The sequence below is a fragment of the Delphinus delphis genome, chromosome 20 (genome assembly GCF_949987515.2).
Source record: "Delphinus delphis chromosome 20, mDelDel1.2, whole genome shotgun sequence".
In the NCBI taxonomy this organism is placed as follows: Eukaryota; Metazoa; Chordata; class Mammalia; order Artiodactyla; family Delphinidae; genus Delphinus; species Delphinus delphis.
In genome coordinates, this window is record NC_082702.1 from 22,813,792 (window position 1) to 22,837,527 (window position 23,736).

At 46.3% G+C, this 23,736-nt stretch overlaps 1 protein-coding gene across 2 annotated transcripts in view; it reads right to left on the reverse strand.

Annotated features, from left to right (window-relative positions):
* Positions 1-23,289, reverse strand: part of MYLK3 (myosin light chain kinase 3) — a 57,712-nt gene extending 34,423 nt beyond the window's left edge. Inside the window, exons 1-3 of one of the 2 annotated variants that reach the window (XM_059999058.1) lie at positions 20,896-23,289; positions 3,542-3,632; positions 2,359-2,743 (exon numbers count right to left, since the gene is read on the reverse strand). In XM_059999058.1, the coding sequence (XP_059855041.1) occupies positions 2,359-2,743; positions 3,542-3,632; positions 20,896-20,949 (530 nt within the window). In that variant the 5' untranslated portion in view covers positions 20,950-23,289. Of the gene's footprint in view, positions 1-2,358; positions 2,744-3,541; positions 3,633-9,732; positions 10,204-20,895 lie in introns of those variants that run through there. The other variant, XM_059999057.1, reaches the window with a different exon arrangement.
* Positions 23,290-23,736: the final 447 nt, after the last annotated feature.

Sequence of the window (23,736 nt, forward strand, 5' to 3'; positions counted from 1 at the left end):
GGCAAGAATATACAATGGGGAAAAGACAGCCTCTTGATAAACACTGTTGGGAAAACTGAACAGCTACATGCAAAAGAATCAAACTGGACTACTTTCTCACACCATATAATAAAAAAAAAAACCCAAAATGGATTAAAGACCTAAATATAAGACCCCAAACCATAAAACTCCTGGAAAAGAATGTTCAGTCAGAACAGCCTATGATGTAAATCGTATCAACTGTTTTTTTTGTATCTGTCTCCTAAGTCGAAAGAAATAAAAGCAAACAAACAAACAGGGCCTAATTAAACTTAAAAGCTTTTTCACAGCAAAGAAAAATGAAAAAATGAAAAGACATTGAAAAAATAAAAAGACAACCTACTGAACAGGAGAAAATATTTGCAGATGACATGACCAACAAGGGGCTAATATCCAAAATATATAAACAGCCCATATAGTTCAATATGAAAACAACAAACAAGCCAATGAAAAAATGGGCAGAAGACCTGAATAGACATTTCTCCAAAGAACACATACAGATGGCCAAAAAGCACATGAAAAGATGCTCAACATTGCTAATTATTAGAGAAATGCAAATCAAAACAACAAGATATCACCTCACACCTGTCAGAACAGCTATCATCAAAAAGACTACAAATAGGGACTTCCCCAGTGGCACAGTGGTTAAGAATCCACCTGCCAATGCCAGGGACACGGGTTCGATCCCTGGTCCAGGAAGATCCCACATGCTGCGGAGCAACTAAGCCTGTGCACCACAGCTACTAAGCCTGTACTCTAGAGCCCACGAGCCACAACTACTGAGCCCATGAGCCGCAACTACTGATGCCCACACGCTCTAGGGCCCACATGCCACAACTATTGAGCCCCCATGCTGCAACTACTGAAGCCTGCAAGCCTAGCGCCCATGCTCCACAACAAGAGAAGCCACCACAATGAGAAGCCCGCACACTGCAACAAAGAGTAGCCCTCGCTTGCCACAACTAGAGAAAGCCTGCATGCAGCAACGAAGACCCAACACAGCCAAAAAAAAAAAAAAAAAAAAAGACTACAAATAACAAATGTTGGCAAGGATGCGGAGAAAAAGGAACCTTTGTACACTGTTGGTGGGAATGTAAATTGGTGCAGTGACTATGAAAAACAGTACTGAGGTGCCTCAAAAAACTAAAAACAGAACTACCATATGACTCAGTAATTCCAATCTTGGGTATATATCCAGAAAAAAAACAAAATCATTTATTTAAAAAGATACATGTTCCCCAATGTTCATAGCAGCACTATTTACAATAGCCAAGATATGGAAGCAACCCAAGTGTCCATCAACAGATGAATGGATAAAGAAGACATGGTATATACAGATAATGGAATATTATTCAGCCATAAAAAAGAATGAAATTCTGCCATTTGCAGCAACGTGGAAACAACTAGAGCATATTATGCTTAGTGAAATAAGTCAGACAGAGAAAGAATTACTGTATGATATCACTTATATGTGAAATCTAAAAAATAATACAAATGAAGGTATATAGCAAAACAGAAACAGACTCAGATACAGAGAACAAACTACTGGTTACCAGCGGGGAGAGTGAAGCAGGGAGTTGCTCATTAGGGTACACCTACCATGTATAAACTAGATCAACAACAAGGATATATTGTATAACCCAGGGAATTATAGTCATTATCTTATAATAACTTTTAGTGGAGTATAAACTATAAAACTTCTGATCCCTATGCTGTATATCTGAAACTAATATAATATTGTAGATCAACTATACTTCTGTAATAAACAAACAAACACCTGGATTCAGATTCCAGCTCTATGAATCCCAAGCTGTGTGGCCCTGGGCAACCTGACCCTGTTTCATCATGAGTAAACTGGGGACACCAACCACACTTGCCTCCTGGGGAGGTTGTGAGAATAAAACGAGATGATGTCTGTGAAATGCTCAGCCAACGACTGGCACCTGGGATGTGTTCAGTGAACACTTTTAAGTATTATTATAGCTACTACTATTGCTCTCAGTCTTGTTCCACATGGGACTCACCTGGGGAGCTTTAAAAACAAACAAATAAACAAAAAAACGATGTTTGAGCATCACTCCAGACTGAATAAATCAGAACCTCTGGGCATTCGTATCTAAAAAATTCCTTCCAGTAATTCTAATGGGTACCAGGTAAGAACCAGTGCTCTAAGCTTCTGAAAGCAGGGCCTTGGCCTTCTCCTGTCTTCTCGTCTCGAGGCTAGCCAGAGCTGCACACACAGTGGACACTCATACAGGAGCAGCTGGCCCCTTAGCAGGCTCCAGCCCAGGAGCTGCAGTTAATGCCTTCCCTTGCCCAGCTTGGAGGCACATCCCTTACCTTGGAGGTGTTTCTCCACCACCGTGAGCTGACTTGGCCTGGGCTGGCAGCGCTGGAGTCAGCCTCATGCCCTCCTCCGAGGGCTGAGGGTCAGGTCTACTGGATGATGTTCCTCGTCCTGCACCCGATGCAGCTTCCTGGCTGGTGGGAGCCTCACTGACCCTTTCAGACACCACAGACAATTCCAGGCCCGTCCTGGGATTCTCGCTGGATATTACAGGAGCTTTGGCTTCCACCTCTGGGCGTACCTGGGCTGGGCCAGGAACTCCGTCTCCCTGCCCTGGTGAGGCTTCTGCCTGGGTAAGGAGGTCAGCTCCTATCCCCGAAGCACTGATGGGGGGCAACCTCTCCACTGTCCCCTCTGGCAGCTCCACCTTCTGGCTCTCTATAGGAAAATAAGCAGGATAAAAATGCTCTCCTATTTAGAAGAACCTATCCCAAAGTTATCCTGAAAAATATGTAGAAGGCCATTCAGTGCACCATGTTTATAATAGACAGACTGGAGATAATGCAAGTGACCATCAGGAGGGAGTTGATTGACTAAACCAGGGCCACCCAGGCATAAAAAAGGAGAAATAAATATCTCCATATGCGGCTATGGAGTGATCTCAGGATATACGGTGGAGAAAAGCAAGGAGGAGAAGTGTGTGGTATGCTTCTGTTTGTCTAAGAAGGAAGGCTGTGTGTATGTGAGCTTGCACATGTGTGTGTATATGAGCGCTCATATGTGTGTGTATAACCACTTATAATGTGGTCTAAAGAGACTGGACTTCAAAGGAAAGACAAGACAAATTCTTTTTTACATAGTTACATATGCAGGGGAGAAAATAGGATGCAGGGAACATGCATAGAAGCTAGACTTCTCTTAATATACCTTGTTTTGTCAATTCGACTTTGGAACCATGTAACTATTATGCAAGATTATAAAAGAAAATTAGCTTAAAAAACTTTAAAGTTGACCAAGTGCTTAAAAAAAGCGATCCATAAAAATTTAAAGCAAAGTGAAATAAAGAGCAATACAGAATGGAATAAGCATAAAGGACAAAAAGAACTGCAAAAAAAAAAGAGGAAGAAAAATAAGTTTCAGCAGTTTTTCAGTAATCATATTGGTGGTGGTGGCAGTGGTATTTTTATTCTGAAATTAGGTGTGCAGGTGGGATAAAGCCAACGGGGCCCCACTCACCTTCCCAAGGCCCCTTGAGCTCGGCTTGCACGCCTCTGGTGCTCAGTGCGTGCTTTGGTTTTGCTCCTTTCTCTTCCACTCGCTCTTTGTTCTAAAAGAATAACCATAAAAACTAGCATCATCATCAACATCATCGTTCAGGCCACAAACATTTGTTGAGCACCTACCTTGTGCTTGAAATAGAAGAACTTAGGTTATTTCTTAGTCTCAGAGTAATACTAGAGGGTACATATTACTATTGTCATTTTAGAGATAAGGATGCTGAAGCTTTCCCAAGGTCACCAAGTCCTTTCTAATGGGTCACCATAGTGCAGGTAAGGGGCAGACCTAGCCCCCGACAGGGTGATCTAAACAGACCAGACCTGAAAATACTAGACAAGGCATGGAAAATAAATTTAAGGTGTCAATTTAGATCAATAGGTCATGGCTTTTACAGTGTTGGCTTGAGTTGGATACTAAGGTCAGATAAATCTATGCTTGCAGGGGGAGAGTGCCACTATCAATTAATAATGTCTGCTTGGGAGCTAGGTGGGTGGATCCCAAGGTTGCCTCTTTGCAGTACAGGACCCTTGAACCAGACTTGCTGGGTTTAAACCCCACCTTCACCACTTGGCCAAGATCCTTAACTTCTCTGCATCTCACTTTCCTCATCTGTAAAATGGGAAGAATAATATTATCTACTCGTAGAGCTAGCGGGAGGATTGGGGGAGTTAATTTGTGGAATTTCCTGAGAAGTGCTCCCAGCACATGGTAAGTGCTCAATAGCTCGGATGATTTTGTGTTGTCTGAGACAGAGCAGATCATGTAAGGACACTCAGAGCCCACCCTGTGAGGCTCTCAGCAGGTCTTCCTGAACTGAATGGTCCACACCAGTCCAGTGCATATGCTCGTGCCCCTGAAATCGTCCAGAGCACTCAGCATTTCCAAATGCAAATATTTCTAGGTGGCCTGACCCTTGCTGGGCCCCCCTGGTATTTCTGAGCCTTTGACTGATATGGCCCCTAAGATTCCTCCTGGCACTTGTCACAGAAGTGGGTCTGGTCTCAGGCCAGAGACTGAAGGCCCTTTCTCCTGCCTTGGCCACAGAGGCCCCAACTAGGAGGCCAGAGTCCAAAAAGAGCTCGCATTTTTTTTAGCTTGCATAGAATTTAAAGATTTTAAATTTGTTACCATCATTTTAAATCTAGGAGATTTTTACATCAAAATTCTAAGTTCCATTTGGGGGTTATAAATTGTTCTACATTTTGATTGTGGTGGTGGTTATTAGGGTGTATACATTTGTTCAACTGTATTCTTAAATTGTGCATACTTAGTGTGTGTATGTGCAGTTTATTGTATGTAAATTATACCTTAATAAAACTGATTAGAAAAAATTCTAGGTTCCCAGCTTCTCTTGAAAAAGAAAATCGGAAGATCTGGGAATTCCAGGCCCATGTGGCAAAAATCAGCTGGAGCAATTCCCACCATAGTGCTCACCTCTCTTGCATGTCTCCCTGACACTAAGGATGGAGGTTACATTTGCTACCAAATCAGGTCCAGCTGCTTTTTCCTCAAAATGCAATACTTGAGAGAGGCAAATGTTGGTAGAAAGGAAAGTTGCTTTTAATCAGAATACTGGCAATCTGGGGAGAGGGTGGACTCAACGTCCCCCAAAAACCGCCTCCAAAGAATCTGCTCAGCCATGAAAGTTTTTAAAGGGAAAGAGTGAAGTAATCTCAGTTAATCAGAGTTGTCGCCATCCCCCAGTGTATGCAGGCTTGTCGTGCAGGCTTGTTGATGCTATCTTGTTCACAGTTTGTTCACACAGTTTGTGAGCTTACTGAAGGGGAAGCTAGGGAAGAGATCTGGTCTTCTGTTAGTTACTTATTCTTCATTTCTACTTCTTTGATCTACAGAAAGAACTGACTTGTTAGGCAAGGTATTGTGTGATCAAAAGACTTGAAAGTTGCGCTTGGGCCAGAGATGAGTAGAGCATGGGGGTGCCTGGTTTAAGGTTAGTGACAAGACAAAAGGGGCCTCCTGCAAAGAGCTCTTTCCTGCCAAAAGCTGCTTACAAATCCCCACTTGTCAGAACATCATTCCATTTCTATGGGATTATGGACAAAGGTCCATCTTCTGTAACTACTTCGTGCTGACGTAGGGCGCCGTATTCTTAGAGTGGAAGATGTCAGCATGGGTCTGTAGCATCTCTTTGCTGTCAAGTGTAGTTGCCCATTTACATATACGGGCAGAAGAAGCTACAATTATGTTGATGCCCACAAAGATATAGATTATTATGAGCAATAGTATCCCATTCTCTTGAGGCCAGTTCTTGAAATTTTGCTAGCCATAGATTCAGTGCTGCTCAAGATGGAGCTTAAGTCATGGCTGCAGTCTGGTCATCATGTAGTTAGCTTTTTCCCTCTGGTGGCAGTTACAGTATCTGTAAAACAACTCAGGAATGTGCATCAGACACTGAGTCTGTGACTCTGTTGTCCTAATCATTAGCTGCTTTGGCCTGCTCTTTTGTGGCTTGGGGAGGCCTGGGAGACTTCAGCTTTTCCACAAACAAGAGGCAGGGGACGTGGAGGGGCCTTTGTACTGGAGTGGGGTTGGGGGGTGGCACATAGGGTTCTGCTTGGTTCCAGGTTGGTTCCACTGTTTTTCCTATGCTGTGCCCCCTTCTCTCAGTCCTGTTTTCTGCTCATGTCTTTGGGATTCCAGGACAGTAAGCTTTGCCCTCTTAATGGTAACAACATAACACATGGAAACACGTAATAAATAAGTGCTAGCTGCTGTCATCATGATTATCACCAGCATCATCAATGTGACCCGGATGCCCTGCTCTGCAGAGACCTCTCCTTTGGTCTCTTTCTACAGACTCTGCCCTGCCACCCCCGTAGTTGGGGGAACTGAAAGCATTATCACGCTGCCTCCTGTTTCACCCACCAGTAGAGAAAGACTTGAACAGACTGTCCTTTCGTAGACCTTGTGGGGCTCAGACTGTCTTCTCCCTCCCTTTGTCTTTGGTGGAGAGAGGCGTGCGTGCGCGCGCGTGCACACACACACACACACACACACACACATACAAACACACACACATGCAGAGCTGGGTTTTGACTTCAAGGCTCAAACTTTTGGTTCCTGCCTTGTCCGATGCATCCAGAAGAAAAAGGATAGACCCCAAATGCCTAGGCATCTGGAGGACCGATGCCTTCTGAGCAGGTTGACTGATTCTGCGCATCCTGGCTGAGCCTGACCCTGTCCATGAGAGAGCACGTGGCTTCCAGTAATAATCTGATTCGTTGTTACAACCAAACGAAGTGCCACTGGGCACTCCAGACCTGAGGAGAAGCTTCCTGAAGTCCTGGCAGCCACTGCTAAGGCTGAATTCAATTCCACAAATTGCTATGCCCCTACTCTCCTAGGAAATACAAAGAGGATCTCCAGAAAGTCTCCACGGTGCGCTGCTTTCAGCATGGACAGTGTGTTAAGTAGCTGGGGCTCGGTCACAGCTGTCTAATGGCCAGCCCTGCCCGCACACAGAGGGAAGCAGAGGCCTCACAGTCAGCAAGGAGCTGACAGCCTGCCTGGGAGACTAGATCTAGCCCTTAGTTCTAGATCTAGTACTAGATCTAGTAACATAGTTACTGGGATGTGTAGTAAACACAAAGACCAGAAGAGAGATCAGTCACGTGCCAGGTCAATCACAGGCAGGAACCATGGCAAGAACTCAGAAAACAGAAAGTTCCATGACTTCACCCTATCCAGAGATGCCTAAATATCTGCAACACGTATGACAGCTGATTTCACTAATATATGAAGAATTCTTACAAATCAAGAAAAAGGCAAAAAAAAGAAATAGAGGGAAAAGGGCATGAGCAAATTAAAACTACAATGAGATATATCATTCTGTCTACTTTTGGTTATGTTTGAAATTTTTCATAATAAAAAGTTTTTTTTTTAATTTTTTTTAAAAAGTTAGCTTTAAGAGGCATATAACCAATTGCCTTATTCGGATTTTAACTCAAATAAACAAATGATAAAAATAAATAAATAAGGCATAAGCCGATCAGGGACATTTGAATGCTGACTGGTAATATCAAGTTACCATTCACATTTTAGATCATGATAATGTTTTTTAAAAGAGCCCTTATGGTTTAGATATATGTGCTGAAATGCTTATGGAAGAAATAATCCATTATCTCAGATTTTCCTCAAAATAATCTGGAAAGGGCTTCCCTGGTGGCGCAGTGGTTGAGAGTCCGCCTGCCGCTGCAGGGGACGTGGGTTCGTGCCCCGGTCTGGGAAGATCCCACATGCCGCGGAGCGGCTGGGCCCGTGAACCATGGCTGCTGAGCCTGTGCGTCCGGAGCCTGTGCTCTGCAACGGGAGAGGCCACAACAGTGAGAGGCCCACGTACCGTAAAAAAAATAATAATAATCTGGAAAGAGGGAAGTGGGTGGGAAACATCAGCCTCCAGTTATGGGCTCACAGGGTTCATTGTACTAATCTCTATTTTTATAAATGTTTGACATTTTTTATACTAAAATGTTTTTTAAAAAACACATGCATAATAAGATGTTTTCATCCGCCAGACAGGCAAAGAGTCAGAAACTGGATAATATGCTTTGTTAGCAAAAATGGGGCAAGAAGCATTCCCATACATTATTGAATTAGAATAACTCCTTTGAAGGTTGGTTTGGCTTCATTTATTGTATAAATTTACCCTTTGGCTTAGCACTGCCACTTCTAGGAGTGTGTCATATAGATAAACTCACACTTCCATGGTTAGTCACTGCATCATTATCCATAATAGCTAAAAATGAGAAACAATATAAACAAACAATGATATGGGACTGATTAGCAAATTAAGACACATCCTCAAAAAGAGAGCTCTCTGCAATTTAACAAGAACGAGGAAGCTTTCTAGCTATAAATATGAAACAATGCCCCAAATATATTAAGTTAGAAAAAATCCAGGCCAGTACAATGTGAGTAATATTTGAGTTAAAACAAAACAAAACAAAGAGGGTGGTGTGTATACCAATGTGCTTGTAGATAAACAGACTCTATCTGGAAGGTTTCACAGGAGACTGGTTCCTATGATTGTCTGGGGAGGAGGGCTGTCCCGCGGACTGGGGGGATGCAGTAGGAGGGAGAATGTTTTCTTACCATGAGCATAAATTAGATTTATTTTCTGTTTTAAAGCTGAGGTTGGTTATCATTGTCAAGAGCAGAAGGTCACATCTCCCCTGCAGGCCTGACTTTCAGGGGAGGTGCAGAAAGCAGGGAGCTGGGGTGGGAGGAGCCAGCTCTGGAGAAGCAGCTGGGCAGGGAGCGAAGGGATCTGCAGAGCGAGTTCTGGCCTGGCTGGGGAGGGGGAGGGAAGGCAAACTCCTGCAGCCTTGCCTCTGAAAGCCTCAGTCGCTGACAGAGTTTAAGCACAGACTTCAAGCTGGGGGGAAGCTGCAGAGATCTGAAAGGGTGGCTCCAGGCCATGTGAGTGTTGCTAGGTGGCTTACCCTGCTGTTCCCAGTGTTGCCTCTACACACACACACACACACACACACACACACACACACACACCAGCCAAGCTTCCATTAGCCAGTGGGTCTGATTATGCAACCCTTGGGAACAGCCGCTCCCAGAAATGCCACACTCCACCCCCAGGCTCCGGCTCCCGCCTGTGTCCCCCGTGGGTCACTGTCAACACTCATGTCCCCACAGGCAGCTGCACACTCCGCCCACTCTGGGACAGAGCACAAGGCTGGGGACAGGAAGGGAGGGAGGTTTGGGTTTCTGAAGGGGGCTCTGTCGGGGTAAACTGAGCACTCCCCACTTCTCTCCCACCCCAGGTGTAAGGAGAAAAGAAGTTCCTGGGATGTCAAAGAAGTGTAACTGCACTCCTCTCCCTAATGGCTCATTTGTCCCCCACTTCTAGGTTCCCTGCACAGCCCAGGGCCCCACAGAGGCACTGCCTCTCCCTTTCCCTGGGGGAAATCCACCTGTCCTGGCCTGTCTGGAAACCCACCTATGGTCTTTAAGTTTCCATCTCTCCATGTTCCCATCAACAGGTCACGCAGGAGGCACAAGAGGGGACAACAGCCCTCCAGCTCTCCTAGGACTAGCTTCCTGTCTGGTCTCCCCACCAGGGACCCGAGCCTCCCTTCCAGCCAGAAGGGCACCGGGGCAGGGCAGCAGGAACCAACCTCCGCAGGGCCGTCGGCCAGACTTCCCTTCCTCCAGGGGACACTCCCTTGCATGATAAAATCCACCACCTTCGAGTTCTGGAGCACGGCCCCCAACAAAGCTATGGCCTTGTCCACAGCCACCACCATCCGGAAGAGGGCTTCTAGCCTGGCGCCCTGCTGGGCGACATCCTGCCGCCCGGCCCTCACCAGTTCCAGGACCTCCGGCCACCCAGCCTGCATGTCAGCGGGGGGAGTGCGGTCGGCCCCAGCTGGGCCCAGAGTACAGGAGGCTTCCAGCCGGTGCAGGCCTTGCTCCAGGTGGCCCATGCCTCGGTACACACATTGCAGTTTCTCCATGACGTCTTCTTGGAAATTTAAGAGTTTGTCAACCTTCTCATCCAGCACGTTAAGCTTTTGGTCCATGGTGGTTAAGCAGGCCTTGCCCAGCCCTGGCAACCCCGGCAAACTCTCCTTGGGGGCTCCTGACATCCTGATGAAGATTGCCAAGGGTGAGGAATCAGAAGAGCTGCAGACCTCTTGCTTTCACTTGGGCAGCAGTGTCTGGAAGTTCATTGTTCTCTAGCTAAGGCTCACCTGGGTTGTTCAGGGCGCCCAGAAGACCAGACTCTCTCCGAGCCGTTGCCTTTGCTTATCTCCCACTCTGCTGTGGCCATGAGTGACAGGCTGGGCTTGGCCCAGGCCCTTCCCCTTGGGGGCCCCTTTGACATCACTGCAGCATTTAACATTCCTCTCTGAGAGGCTGTTGATGGGCAAATATGTTAAGAATCTGCCCAGGGCAGGCAGAGTTCGTGTAGCTGAAACTAAAGGTTAGAAGAAAAGGGATCCTTTAGGTAACGACCTGATAACTGGACTCTAAGAGGGGGCCTCAGGGATACCAGGGCAGAGTAAGGGCTTTAGAGGTCCAAAGCACTGAGAAGCAGATGGTCCCACCCATCACATACACATCCAATTCACAATAAGAAGCTAGACCAAAACAGAAGGAAACGTGAGGCCATTCAACAAAGTTCTGATTTTGCCATGATGAAAAAATTTGGTGCTTCTGCAAATTAAAAACAAAATTTTGGTTCCCCTACTTTGCTGATGCCTCAAAGGTGTTTAGTCTGCTCTGGGGTGAATCAGCAGGTCCTTCCCCACGTGGGGCCCCCAGTCACTAGTCACTTGTACCTAAAAATAGAAGTGAAGAACAGTGGCCAAGTATCATCCCTCAGGTCATGTTCCTTGCAGAGCCCTCTGGGGACCATTTGCCAGTGACACCCTTCTCCCCCAAGGATGTCTACGCAGGCATCAGGCACCCAGTCTCTAAACTGAAACAGGCACAGTAAGGCCCTAGAGAGCAAGGGGGCCTGCGTTTCCTGTGGTTTCCAAATATTTTAGCCTCAGAAACACTTGGTTCAAATGAAACTTTTACAGAAGCCACAATAAATATACCAGACAAAAGGACACGCTCAGGCTGACACTAAGGTGGGGTGTGAGGGGGCACCACAGAGCCCAAGGCTGCCGCAGAACAGTCCACTGACACCACTTGCATCCAGGCCCTCAGAGAGACAAAACAAGGCCAGAGAGGGACTCTGTCCAAGGTGGCCCCGGCACACAACCTCCTGAAGATAGCGCAGCTCTGGTGAAGGCTGGCACCAGGGAGGTGAGTGTTAGCATCCCCCTCCTTCTGAATAAAAGCAATTATGAGAATAAATTTGACCTGGAACTCTGACATCTAAAAACACCTTGGGATCGTTTTGCTGTTTTAAGCTGTAGCTGAGTAGTCAACACAGTGTGCAGCTTGACCACAAACCCCTTGCCACTCGCCCTCTGTCAGGACAGCTGCCCTTAGCAGCCCATGTAGAAATCCAGACCCATTTCTGGGAGCACAGACTGGGTGTCATTGATGGAACGGCCCAGAGCATGCTCAAAAGGGCACTGGTCTGTTACATTTACTGTGATTTAAAACACACAGATAAACTCTCCTTGAAAAAGAAATTTGGGACACACCAGGCTCCAGTCCCTCCTGAGGATTCACCCTCAGCAGGACCTCACCTGCCACAGAAAGAAACCAGCACCTGGGTAGGGACTTACTTCTTCCTCCGTAATTCCTGCTTAATACTTCCCTGTGGAACTACTGTTCCCTGGGTCAAACTTTGGGAAGTGTCTGCCTAGAGAAATCTCTGGAAGTCTAACACCCAGCACAACTGTCTGTCCTACAATAGGTGCCGATAATCTTTGTGAAAGGAAGTCCCCACAGTCTAAAGAGACAGATGCTGTCTCTGGGAGACAGTTCCCACCAATCCTTGGCTTCACTACGACCGCTGCTCTAGAGAGTTTCAGAGTAGCTTGCATCCAGGCAGGTCCCGGGTTAATAAAGCCTGGAAAGAAAGTCTAGATGAACACAAAGGACACAAATAAATGTCCCAGACACCTATTTATATCAAAAGCAAATTATTTAAATTACAAAAGTATTTGCCCCAGGTCTCCCTTAAGCGACAAGTAATTGCAAGGCAGTTGGTTTACTGCAAACATGTCTGATGCGTCATACACTGTTACAGAACCACCTTGAAGGCCCCTGAGGCCAGAACAGTGCCCCTTTGGCTTGCCTTTTTCCCCAGCGCACCAACGTGCCTGGCACATAGGTATGGAAGGAATGAATAAAGGAGGCTCCAGCAGGAGCCGGAGGCTGGGCTGACCACCGGGAGAATTGTGGAAGGAGGAGGCTGCAGCCCAGATTTTCCAGAACAATCAAATGAGCAGAAGGCAGGAAGCCCTGACAATTCCCAGAAGTAAGCTCTGGGACCCTCTGGGAGAAAGCTCAGAATATGCCGACAGGACACGTCCTTAGGTCTCTTTGATGAAAAGGAGCAGCCAGGAAAACCAGCTTTGAACCCCTTTCATTTCTCAGCCTCCAGAAGACATGAGTTTATGAGCACATGGGTTCTCTGAGGGCTAGTGCATGGCTTCTCTCCAACTCCCTGATTTAGAGGGCACAGCAAGAGCCATGGGCAATTCCTTTTGGGCAATGCCGCCTGCCCAGAGGATGGGGGAGGCATCCACCCAGCAAGCCAAGAGAACGCAGACAGAGAAAAGGCAGCCTAGCTGGATGGACACAGAGTAGCAAGTGCAATGACACCTCATCCTTCCTGGCTGAGGACTGGCAGCTGATCCACTCCCGGAAAAACACAGGCTGACCTCTGCCGTAGGCTGCGGTCAGTGTGTGCTGAATCCCAAGACTCTTCCCTTGTCTTTCTGGTGACAGCCAGCTTTCCCTGAAAAACCCCAGAGAGGCCTGTGGACCCTGAGACCCTAGGTGGAGGAAGAGGGGAGCAGAAATGCAAGGCTGAGGAGTCCATCCAAAGCTGTGGCTCTCCTCCTTCCCCACCCTCCCTGCAGATCAGAGATCTGTTTCTGCAGAGACGGAGCAGTCCACAATACAACCGTTCTATGCACTGGCTTTGGGGTCCCTTGGGAGCTCCCCATCTGATCCTCAACAAAGCCAAGCAGTCAACAAGCCTCAACCACCCACCCAGGTTTTTGTGACTTATTCTGAAATATGCACAGAAAAAAAGGATCACCAGGTATTCAAAGAAAGCCCCCAAGATGAAAAGGGGAGCTCAGAACAAATAAACCAAAATATAATTGTGGCAGAAACAGAGGAAAGTTTTAAAAAAAGGCTCTCATTAGTAACCACAGAAAAGTGTGAAAGACTGTTCCATCCATTAAAAAAGAAGAGGGTGTTATGGAAAAAGAACAAACATAGAATAAAAGGGAGGTCTTTTACAAATATGAATGTTAACATTTAAAAATCCAATATAGGGATTAGAAAACAAGGTTAAGATAATATTCCAGAAAACAGAACTGAAAGATGAAGATGGAGAGAAAAGATAAGAAAGAGAGACAGTGGATCCAGCTGGTCCTACATCTAATTAACTGGAGTTCAGGAGGAGAAAGGAAAGAAAGAGGGAAGGAATTTATCAAAGAAATACTGCAGACATTATGCAATTTTAGAACAGAGAAGTAAAGAGAAGACTATAAAAGCTCCCTGAAATTTAAAAGAAAAGAAAATCACATATCAGAGAACTGGAATCAGAATGACATCAGACTTCTCATCCTAAAAACAACCAGATGCGGCAAGACAGTTAGGTTGTATGTAAAATTCTAGATGAGAGAGAATTAGAATTTTGAAGACATTGCGCCATTGTCAGAAGACAGAATAAAGACTTTTAGATGTAAAAAAATGTATGCCCCCTTTCCAAGGAAGCTGCTTGGAGGATAAACACCAGCAAAACCAGGGACTAAACAAGCAAACAAAAAAACAGAGCTCCAGGAAACAACAGCTTCAACCTAGGCCCAAAGTTGAAGCAGGAAGATGGAGGGTCCCCAAAAGGGAGGACTTCAGGGGGGAAAAAAACAGTATACAATATAATATAATTAAGGACATGTAGTAAAATATTAAGAGCATGGGGCCTAGGGTCAGACCATCTGGATTTAACCCCTGCCTCTGCCAGTTTTCGGGCAGAATCACGAGCCAGTTTATTTAACCTCTCTGAGTCTGTACTTCCTGGGCTGTAACATAATAACAATGCACATACTTCATAGAGTTTTCAGGATGGTCACTGGAGAATTCTTGCAAGGCACCTGGAACAGAGCTTGGCACCCAGTGAGTGCTCAAATGTTACCCATCAGTATGATGCTGGCAACAGGACAAAAAGGGAACAAAAGGAATCAGAGACTCCGAGAAAATCAGAGTTCAGGAAAGAATGAAATTAAAGTACATGATTGAATTTTCAGTGAATTATATTTATATAATATAATATTACATTATATATTATATAACTTTGTGCCATAATAAAGTAAATACTTTACTAAGTTAAAACAGTGATATATGTATTACAAGAGTTGTGAAGGGAAAATGGGGAGAGCTAAATCTTCGTTTCTCTTAAGAGGAAGTCCATAGATAATGAACAAAATTGATGAGGAGAGAATTGGAGTCGAACACCAGGAGAAACAGCTCAAAGACTTCAGTGTGTTTGCGGCTGGGGAGCAGAGGAGAGGAAGCAGGTTTTGCAAAGCTCAAGGGCACAACATCTGAGGGGGAGACTGACATGCGGTAGACTGTGTAGGTTTATGGATTTATAACAAGTATGGCAGCACAAGGCAGTGAAAGGTCTTGTTCTAAGAAAATCAAACATCATGACAGTTTTCTGAGAGACAGAGGCCACGTATCTTGAGGAAAGGGGTGCTTACCTACTTTCATACCTAAGTGCCCGTAGAGACCAGCTGCGTACCTGGAACTTAATCTCCCCGAACACAGCTTTCCTCATTTGTAAAAGGGGCTCATAACAGTGCAATAACTTCAGGGCTATTTGAGTATTAGGATAAGTAAAACACTTAGCACAGCACCTGGCACATGGTAAAGTACATGAAAATGTGGAGATTGGAACTCACCAGCCCTCACCACACCCATCCCACCCCAGAAGGTCAGCCAACAAGGATGGCAGTGTACTCAGTCCCCTCCTTGTGCGGGGGGGGGGGACAGGAGGATGAGGGGGTGTCTTCCCAGTCCTAAGTCAGCTCCCCCAGCCACCTGGCCTGGCCCAAGCCACCTCCCCGCATGCACTGATGTGCGCTCAGAAAGGGCAAATACGTCCTCCATGAAGCTGCGCTTACTCCTGGAAGGAAATCAGAGCTGAAACAGAACCTCAGAAAGTCTCGCAGGCTTCAACGTGGACAACTTCGGGGTTAGCTGCCCCTCAGCCTCCTCTGCCCGCTATACGGCATGTTAGTCGGGAAAGGCCTGCGCTGACTGTGCCCGGGCTGTACCCATCAACCAAAGCTTCCTGCTGATGGAGCTTCTTGGTCCAAGAGGACCCAGATCGGGGAACAATTGTCACCGAGCCTCCCTTAGTCCCATGAACCTAACAATGCTTCCTCGGGCTCCTACTTCAAAGCAGACCGGCCTGCTTACCGCAAATATCTGGGTGTAATCCGACGCCCGCTACTGGCCTCTGGCGCTGGGACTGCGAAGTGCCAGAGTGGGGCACAGTATCCCCGTCCTGCTGCTGCGGCTGTGCCAACCCAGCGTTTACTCTGCCTGGAGATGCCCGACTGCCCGGAGGCCTGGGAGTGAGCTGGGCCGGCCAGGATAGCTTCTCTAGAACTCGGCCTGCAGCGATAAGCCTGGCATTTCCACTTATCACTGAGCCTGCCCCAGGCCCCAGAGGCATCCAGAGGTTTCACTTGGTTATCTGCTTTGCTGGGCGGTATCTGCCTCCCTGGGGGCCTACTTCCTGCATCACTTAGCGGAGTGTCCAGTGTGAAACAAACACCACGTGGTCCAAGGAGAGAAGAAAGAAGGGAGGGAGTCCTAGGACAGAGCTGACCTGAGTTCAAAACCCAGGGGCCCAGGAGAAGAGCTGGGGCTCCTTGCCTTCAGGCAGCCCTCCAAGACAGAGCAAAGTCCTGAGCAGCAATAGAACAGGTTGCTTCAGGGGACGCTTGCACCCTGGCTGGGAACCTGGTTAGTTATCTCCACACTGGGAGGGACCAGCTATTGCCTCTTCAAGGAAAACTGCTCAGGAAACAATGAAGATATCTAGAGCCCCAAAGACTGAGGCATGCTGCAGTGAGGGGAAGGCTATGACCTGCCTCTTCTGCTAAATGAGACACCTGCTCCAACTCAGCTGGTGCCCTCAGGGAGGCTCCCTGGACAGATCTTCCCAGAGTGCCCTGGGGGAGGCCAAGCCCTCCACATACACTGGCACATGTCCACAGACAGACAGACGGAAACAAGCACATATCACTCCAGGGCCCCAACTCACCTGGCCTGGCTGACAGGAATCAGAGAAGGGGCTGCAGGCTTTTGATTTTGGCTTGCTTTGCTGAGCCTGACCATGGGCAGATCCTGCGCTAAGCACTTTAGCCGCACATGTCTTATTTAAACCTTGCTACAACCCTATAGGGTAGATTACTATTTATCATCCCCATTTTACAGAGGGGGATCAATCTAAAGAACTTAAGTGGCCTACCCAAGGCCACGAGGTCAGAAAACAGTGGAGCCAGAATTCCAACCCAGGTTGATAACTCACAGCACTCTGCCACTTTCAGAGACAGTGAGGACTTCAGAGACGGTAAGGGTCAACTCCCTCATTTTGTAGATGGAGAGTCTGAGACCTGGAGAGGGGAAGGGACTTTCTGAAGGTCACATAGTAAGTCAAAGGCAAAGGCAGGACCAAATAACAAAACTGTTGCCCTCAGAGTGGCCATGGAACTCTCCACCCTGCTCTCTGGGTTTCAGAAGGGTGTGTGTGTCATGAAATAGGCCTCTGCCCACAGGCTCAGCTCTGACAGTTGTCTGAGGAGATGAGGAGGGGGCCACAGGGCAGGGACCCCCAGATACTATATTGGTTGCTTATTCTTTTGTAGAAAAACGTCTACAGCTTATCTCATCTGGCTATCCAGAAAAATAGCCACACTCCTGCCAGGATGAATCCAGGAAATGTGCTTGGGAATAAAACCAAAGTCAAGTTGGCCTCTCTGAAGAAGCAGAGAGGGAAATGACAGCTGCATGGCTGGCCTGGGCCTCAGGGAAGTCCTCTGGTAGCTCTCAGGTGGCTAGTGGGTTTACTCCCAGGATCTCACGGTCTTCTGTAGTCAGCATTCCTACCCCTGGTTGAAGTCTTTTCATTTTGTCATTTCCTTTCCCACCTACCTAGTCAAAATTGTTGCCAGCCAAGCACGGTCAGATGGAATCAGCCTGAAAATACCAGAGAAGAACAAAAAGCACCCTCATAAGCCAAATCCACACCAGCAGCCATTCATTCATTAAACATGTACAGAGCAACACTTACTAGGAAATAATAAAAGCACTAATATTCATCGAGCGTTTCTATGTGTCAGGCACTGTTCTAGATCTTCACATAAATTACTTTTGCCCCTCACGACAATTCTAAGAGGAAGAGACTATTATCCCCATTTCACAGACAAGTCAACTGAGGCTTGGAATGACGAAGCCGTTTTCCAAAGTCAGAGTAAGAACCTGTACATCAATGCAGGCAGCCAGACTCCTGAGTCTGCTTACCACTGAAGGAGTCTAACTGAAACATTTTGTCTAGAACCGGACTTTGTCTCTGGGGGGCTGCATTTGCCAACTGCCAGAAACACAATTATATTTGCAAGTTGGAACTAGGCCAACCAGTTTCTTGCCAACACATTGTATTGCCCGTCCTTCTACCGGCTCACACTGGCAGGGTGGGCCCACCTGCAAAGTGCTTCGTTGTGTGCTTCACTTACACTCATCGGAGGTGCATGGATTATGAATCTTATTTTACTCATGAAGAGACTGAGGGTCCCAGGGAGAGGCAGTGCAGAGCTGGTCTTGGCCCCAGGGCCTGTGTTCACTGTAGAAGGTAGGGTTTCTGACCACACACACACACTCACTCACACACAATCACAGTCACTTTGGGATCCCCAACACATCTGACTTGATTGGAATCAGAGAAGGGGTTGCGGGCTTTTGATATTAGCTCTGAGCCTGACCACAGCAGACCTGTGCTAAGCCCTTTAGCTGCAATATCTTACTTAAACCCCTTGATTGTGCTGACTTTTGTGAGCTCAGAACTCTGTGCCATGGCAAACTCAGGAAGTCTGGGTGGGAGCAAAGTTAACACACTGGAACAACAGAGGAGGCGGGACAGCCACTAACTGCTGGGTGCAAAGGATGTGGGTGGGATGGGGCAAAATTATATGATGCACCAGTGTCTCCAGCCCTCTTGTATCTGAGAAAAAGAATTCCATCATCATCTGCTCAAATTCTCTCCCCGCATTTTATCCCTACCCTCTGAGGAGAGCCTGGTCTCAAGATTTTGGGTGTCAGATCTGAAGAAGAGGTGGAATCTGAGGTCTGGAGGAGACAATTTAGTGAGCTGGGTAGCAAAGTACCAAGAAGGGGAAGAAAAGACGGGGAGAGATAGACAGGGAGCAGGGCCTGGGGTTGGGGAGCTGCAGACCTGGGGCAGCCCCATGATGTGAGAGAATGGGTAAGAAAAGAACGGAGGGTTTGGAAAACTGTGTGCTGCCACATGTGGATGGTCATGGGGAATCATAAGTAGGAATGGCAGGGTGGTCTACCTTCCATGGCCCCAAGTCTTTGCAGAAACTCAGTCACTTGATGTCAACCGATACAGGGTGTAAGAGAGAGGTAAAGAAATAGGAAAAAATTTTGGCAAAGTGGAAGGACTTCTTGCCAGAAACAGGACTTGGGCTGAGCCTTGAAGGATGGGTGAGGTTCGGGGAGGCCAGGGAAATGTGAGGGCACAGAGTGAACAAAGCTCCAGGTGGAGCCTGGCAGATGGAAGTGACAGTGCAGAGACTGGCCTCAGGCCAGGGGATGTCAGTGGAGGCCCAAATGATTCAGCAGGCAGGACCCTTAAGAAAGTGGACCTGGAACGTCAAGCAGGGACATTTAGACCCAAAGGAACAAGATAAAGGGGCAACAATCCTGTGGAATGTTTTTAGGTGGGAAATAATATGGTAAAATTAGTGTCTAAGAATGGACAGAATGATTACCTAGGGGTAGGAGGGATTGACTCAGAGGGGACACAAAGCCACTTCTGGGATGTTGGAGATGTTTTATATCACGGGTAGTGGTTACATTGGGTCATGCCTATGTGCATACAGGTGTGCAGTATTCAATTGAAAAGGCTGTAAGATTTGTGCATTGTGCTGCATATAAACCATGCCTTAATCAAGTTCTGTTAGTATGAAGAAAAGGGAGGAAGGGGGAACCGATGGATCTGACAGCAGAATGCAAATGGATCAGGAGGGCACAGGATCATCATCTGCACAGACGCTAAAATCAGCAAGTGTTTACCAGTTCTGGGATGTATGCTGTTGCCAAAACACGGGAGCGCTAAGGAAGTGGAGTGACATCTGAGAGAACAAGTCTTTTTTTTTTTTTTTTTGCTGTATGCGGGCCTCTCACTGTTGTGGCCTCTCCCGTTGCGGAGCACAGGCTCCTGACACGCAGGCTCAGCGGCCATGGCTCACGGGCCCAGCTGCTCCGCGGTATGTGGGATCTTCCCAGACCGGGGCACGAACCCGCGTTCCCTGCATCGGCAGGCAGACTCCCAACCACTGTGCCACCAGGGAAGCCCAAGATAACAAGTCTTTGAAACTCCTTTCGCAAGTCCTGACTGAAGCTCTGAGGCCCTCCTTCTACCACCCCCATGCCCACAACCGAAGCAGGACCTCTCCCCACTGTAGGCCAGACACTCTAAGGATCTGTGGTGTTCCACCCAGATACAATAGGTGAAGGCTTCAGCCCAACAACAGGTCACAAAACAGCAAGTACATACATTAGAATCCCATATTTGTTTAAAATATATATATATGCCAGTATGGTTAATTCTGCATGAGAGAATTGCAGATGATCTTTCTTTTCTATATTTCACTTATATAATTATTCTGATTTTTAAGTGTATTATTTGTGTTATTAAACAAGTTTGTTTTTCTATAATAGTCGCCATTCACCTGGACCCACAGGAATTATTCTAGACAGACAATATGCACCAGAGAAAGGTTTAATTAACCAAGAACAGAGTGACAGACTCCCGCAGGAACCCAGCTGACAGAAAGCAGCGTTTAGTAACCTTATAGGGAGGTCAGAGGTCAATTGCTTAACCTTAAATGAACAGAACAAATGTATATGTAACAGACTCAGGACTCCTCAGAAATAGCAGACCTCCAGGGGATAGAGCAACAGATTCCTCTTTGCACTTTGTTTTTTAAATAGATTTTTGCCTCCTTCCAACTTGGGAACAAAAGTTCCAGACTCCACGTGCAACTCATAAACTACACGGGAGAATTAACTTGGGAATTTTTTAGAGCAAATTTGGCAAACATTTGGAAACAATCAACAACCACAGCATTCTCAAATGATTTGAGCCATAAGTATTACTAATCACAGCAATGTTTGAAAACAGTCTTGAAGTCTGAATTACACATGCAATTCCCCCAAACCTGCACAAACCCAAAGACAAATCCATGCACTTAAAATTGTTAGTTTTTATTATTGCTTGCTTTTGGTCAGACTCTAAATGTGTTTTCCGGAGGGTCTACATGCCCCTAATGCACCTGCTGAAAACACACACACACAGTAAGTTTACCATCTGCACTTACATACCACCTTCCATCCATGGATCCTGAGTGGTCTGTCAGAAATGTTGTTTTCATAAGTCCCCAGTGAGATGCGTAAATATTGTTACCTCCATCTTATATGCAGATAAACCTAAACATGTGGGCAGCTAAGTGGCTTGTCAACAGTTATAACCCAAGACAAAATCCATGCAAGCCACCCTCTGGTCTCCCTTCCTCTTCTGACCCTGCCTTTGAGCTTTTTTGTTGGCCCTGGTTTAAATCATGCACGCAGGCCATGGTTTCCCTGGTGATGGAGATGGCATTCTATTTCCTGCCCTGAATCTGGCCCGGGGCCCTGGTGGCACCACATTTAGCCACAAGTGCATCAGCCATGCGTGAGTGGGGACAGCTTGGCTCCTTGGAAACCTAAGTGGCATGTGTCAGCTGGCACCAGCCTGCTAAGAGCCACTCCAGGCCACCCTGCTAACTCTTCCATCACTAGCCCAGAGCAATCCATAATGAAGGCAATGACGACTCTCCAGGAGCTGGATGAACAAATAGGAACAGCTCAAAGGCAAACTCTCTGGCCCGGCTTCAGTCCAGCCCTCAGGGAGAAATAATCCCTACATACCTGGGAACCAGGCCCCTAGATAAGTCCAGCCTTCCCTCTGCTCATTTCTATGGGCAAAGTGTGATGGTCACAGATTACATTCCTAATAGGCAACTGAATTTACACTTCCAGTTTCCAGTTGCAGTGTTTATTTTTATGGTTCATTAATTAATGTGTCCTGGAATGACCATTCAGAATCACCTCCAGAAAAATAAAGTTGCTGGGGCATCCACGAGGTAATGAGTTACCACCTGAAAAGTTTCTCTGATGGTTGCAGTCACTCTTAGAAATTAAGGGTGGAGATTGTTTTGTGAACTCTCTGTCATTTGGTCAATAAATGCCATATACTGTCATTTTTAATTAATTTCAACTTCTTTGTTAACCTTACTGGATGGTCATGTGCATTTATGAGCTAGAGGCTGGGTTAATTGCCCTTCCTTCCCATGTGCTTCCAAAGCACCCCATACATCTTCCTCTCGGCCCCTGCGAGCGATAATAGCCCTGCGGAGCATCTACCTGTGCTAGGTAAATGCTAGCGCTTTTCTTTTTTTTTTAATTCTAGGTATTACCACTAATATCCTCATTTTACAGATAAGGAAACTGGCCTAGAGAGATCACAAAGTCACCTGTGATCGCCATAACAAATTACCACAAACTTAGTGGCTTAAAACAACAGAAACATATTCTCTCACAGTTCTGATGGCCAGAAGTCTGAAACCAGTATCACTGGGCCAAACCAGGTGTCAGCAGGGCTGTGCTTTCTCCGGAGGCTCCAGGGGAAAATCATTCCTTGCCTTTTCCAGCTTCTGGTAGCAGGTGGCATTTCTTGGTTTGCGGCCGATCACTGCAGTCTCCTCCTCCACGATCACACTGCTTTCCCAACTCTTCTGTGTGTGTGTCAGATCCCCTGCCTCCCTTTTTTGATGATATCTGTGACTGCATTTAGATCCCACCTGGATAGTACAGGATAATCTTCCCATCTCAAGGTTCTTAACTTAATCACATTTGCAAAGTCCTTCTTCACCATATAAAGTAACATTCACAGGTTCCAGGGAGGAGGAGGTGAATACCTTTTGGGGGGCCATCATCTAGCCTCTCAGCCACTCAAGGGCCTTCAAGTTTCTCTTCTCACGCGCTCATGAGGGTTCATTGGCTGAGTGGTGAATATGTAGCACAGAGGTCAGAGCTCAAGCTTTGGTGCTAGGCAAGCCCAGGTTTGAAGCCCAGCTCTACCACTTCCTGTGAGACTTTAAGCAAGTACCTTAACCATATCTAAAGCTAATATGTGGGATTGTTTTGAGGATTAAATGAGATAATGAACGTGAAATGCCTAATACAACAGTGCCTAAACATAGTTTAGTGCTTGGTGAATTTGTTAAAAGCAGGGTGTAAGCTGGAGATCTGATCCAGCCTTACAGAGGGGAGGCCAGGGAGCACCAGGTTTCTATAGATGAAGAAATGTGAAAACCTGGGTGAGGGGGACCAAGGGGGTCATTCTGCCATAGAGCCAAGAAAGTCAGTGCTAACCAAGCATAGAACTCTCAAAACCTTTTGGTGTGGGACAACATAAGGACCTGCCAGAACTGGCCATGCAGAAGGATTTCTGCTCTTCAGAAGTGGAGAATGTGACCTTTCTCCAGGGCAGGTGTGGATCTGGGTCCCCAAAATGTGTATTTTCGTCACAGATAGTCTTATCATTGTTAGAAAGAGGATTCATTTGGAAATTAACACTCTGATGATTCTCTTGAGGTTAAACTGATTCCAGTTTCAAGACCTGTAACAAAAAAAATGAGCAATAAATCAAGAGCTTAGAGCATGGTGAATAAACAAAGAAAAAAGGCAGGAAATAGTAGGAAAAGAACAGTAGGGAAAAAAAAAGAACGTTTTAAACGTGGGCATTTGTTATTAGTACGTTTGAGAGATGACACGCAAGCTGGTTTGCCTCCTTAACTCTGATCAAAATAAATGTGATCTGATTCTGTTCCATTCATTAACTGGGGTAGGATAATATGAATTTTAATAAAGAAGTTTTAGTACTGTACCTCTAAATATTATCATATATTATGATCTGTTCAACTTGCTATATTTCATTCAGTCAGTTTAATCCACTGGGATTCTTTTCAGTTTAATCCACTGGGATTCTTTACAGGTATGACAAGGATTTCTCAGTTTGAGTGGAAAGAATGCTAAGGGACAATGAAACAGGAAAGTAATAGATTTTGCCTTTCTGAAAAAGAAAAACTACAAACTACTTAGATGTCAACTGGTAGGGG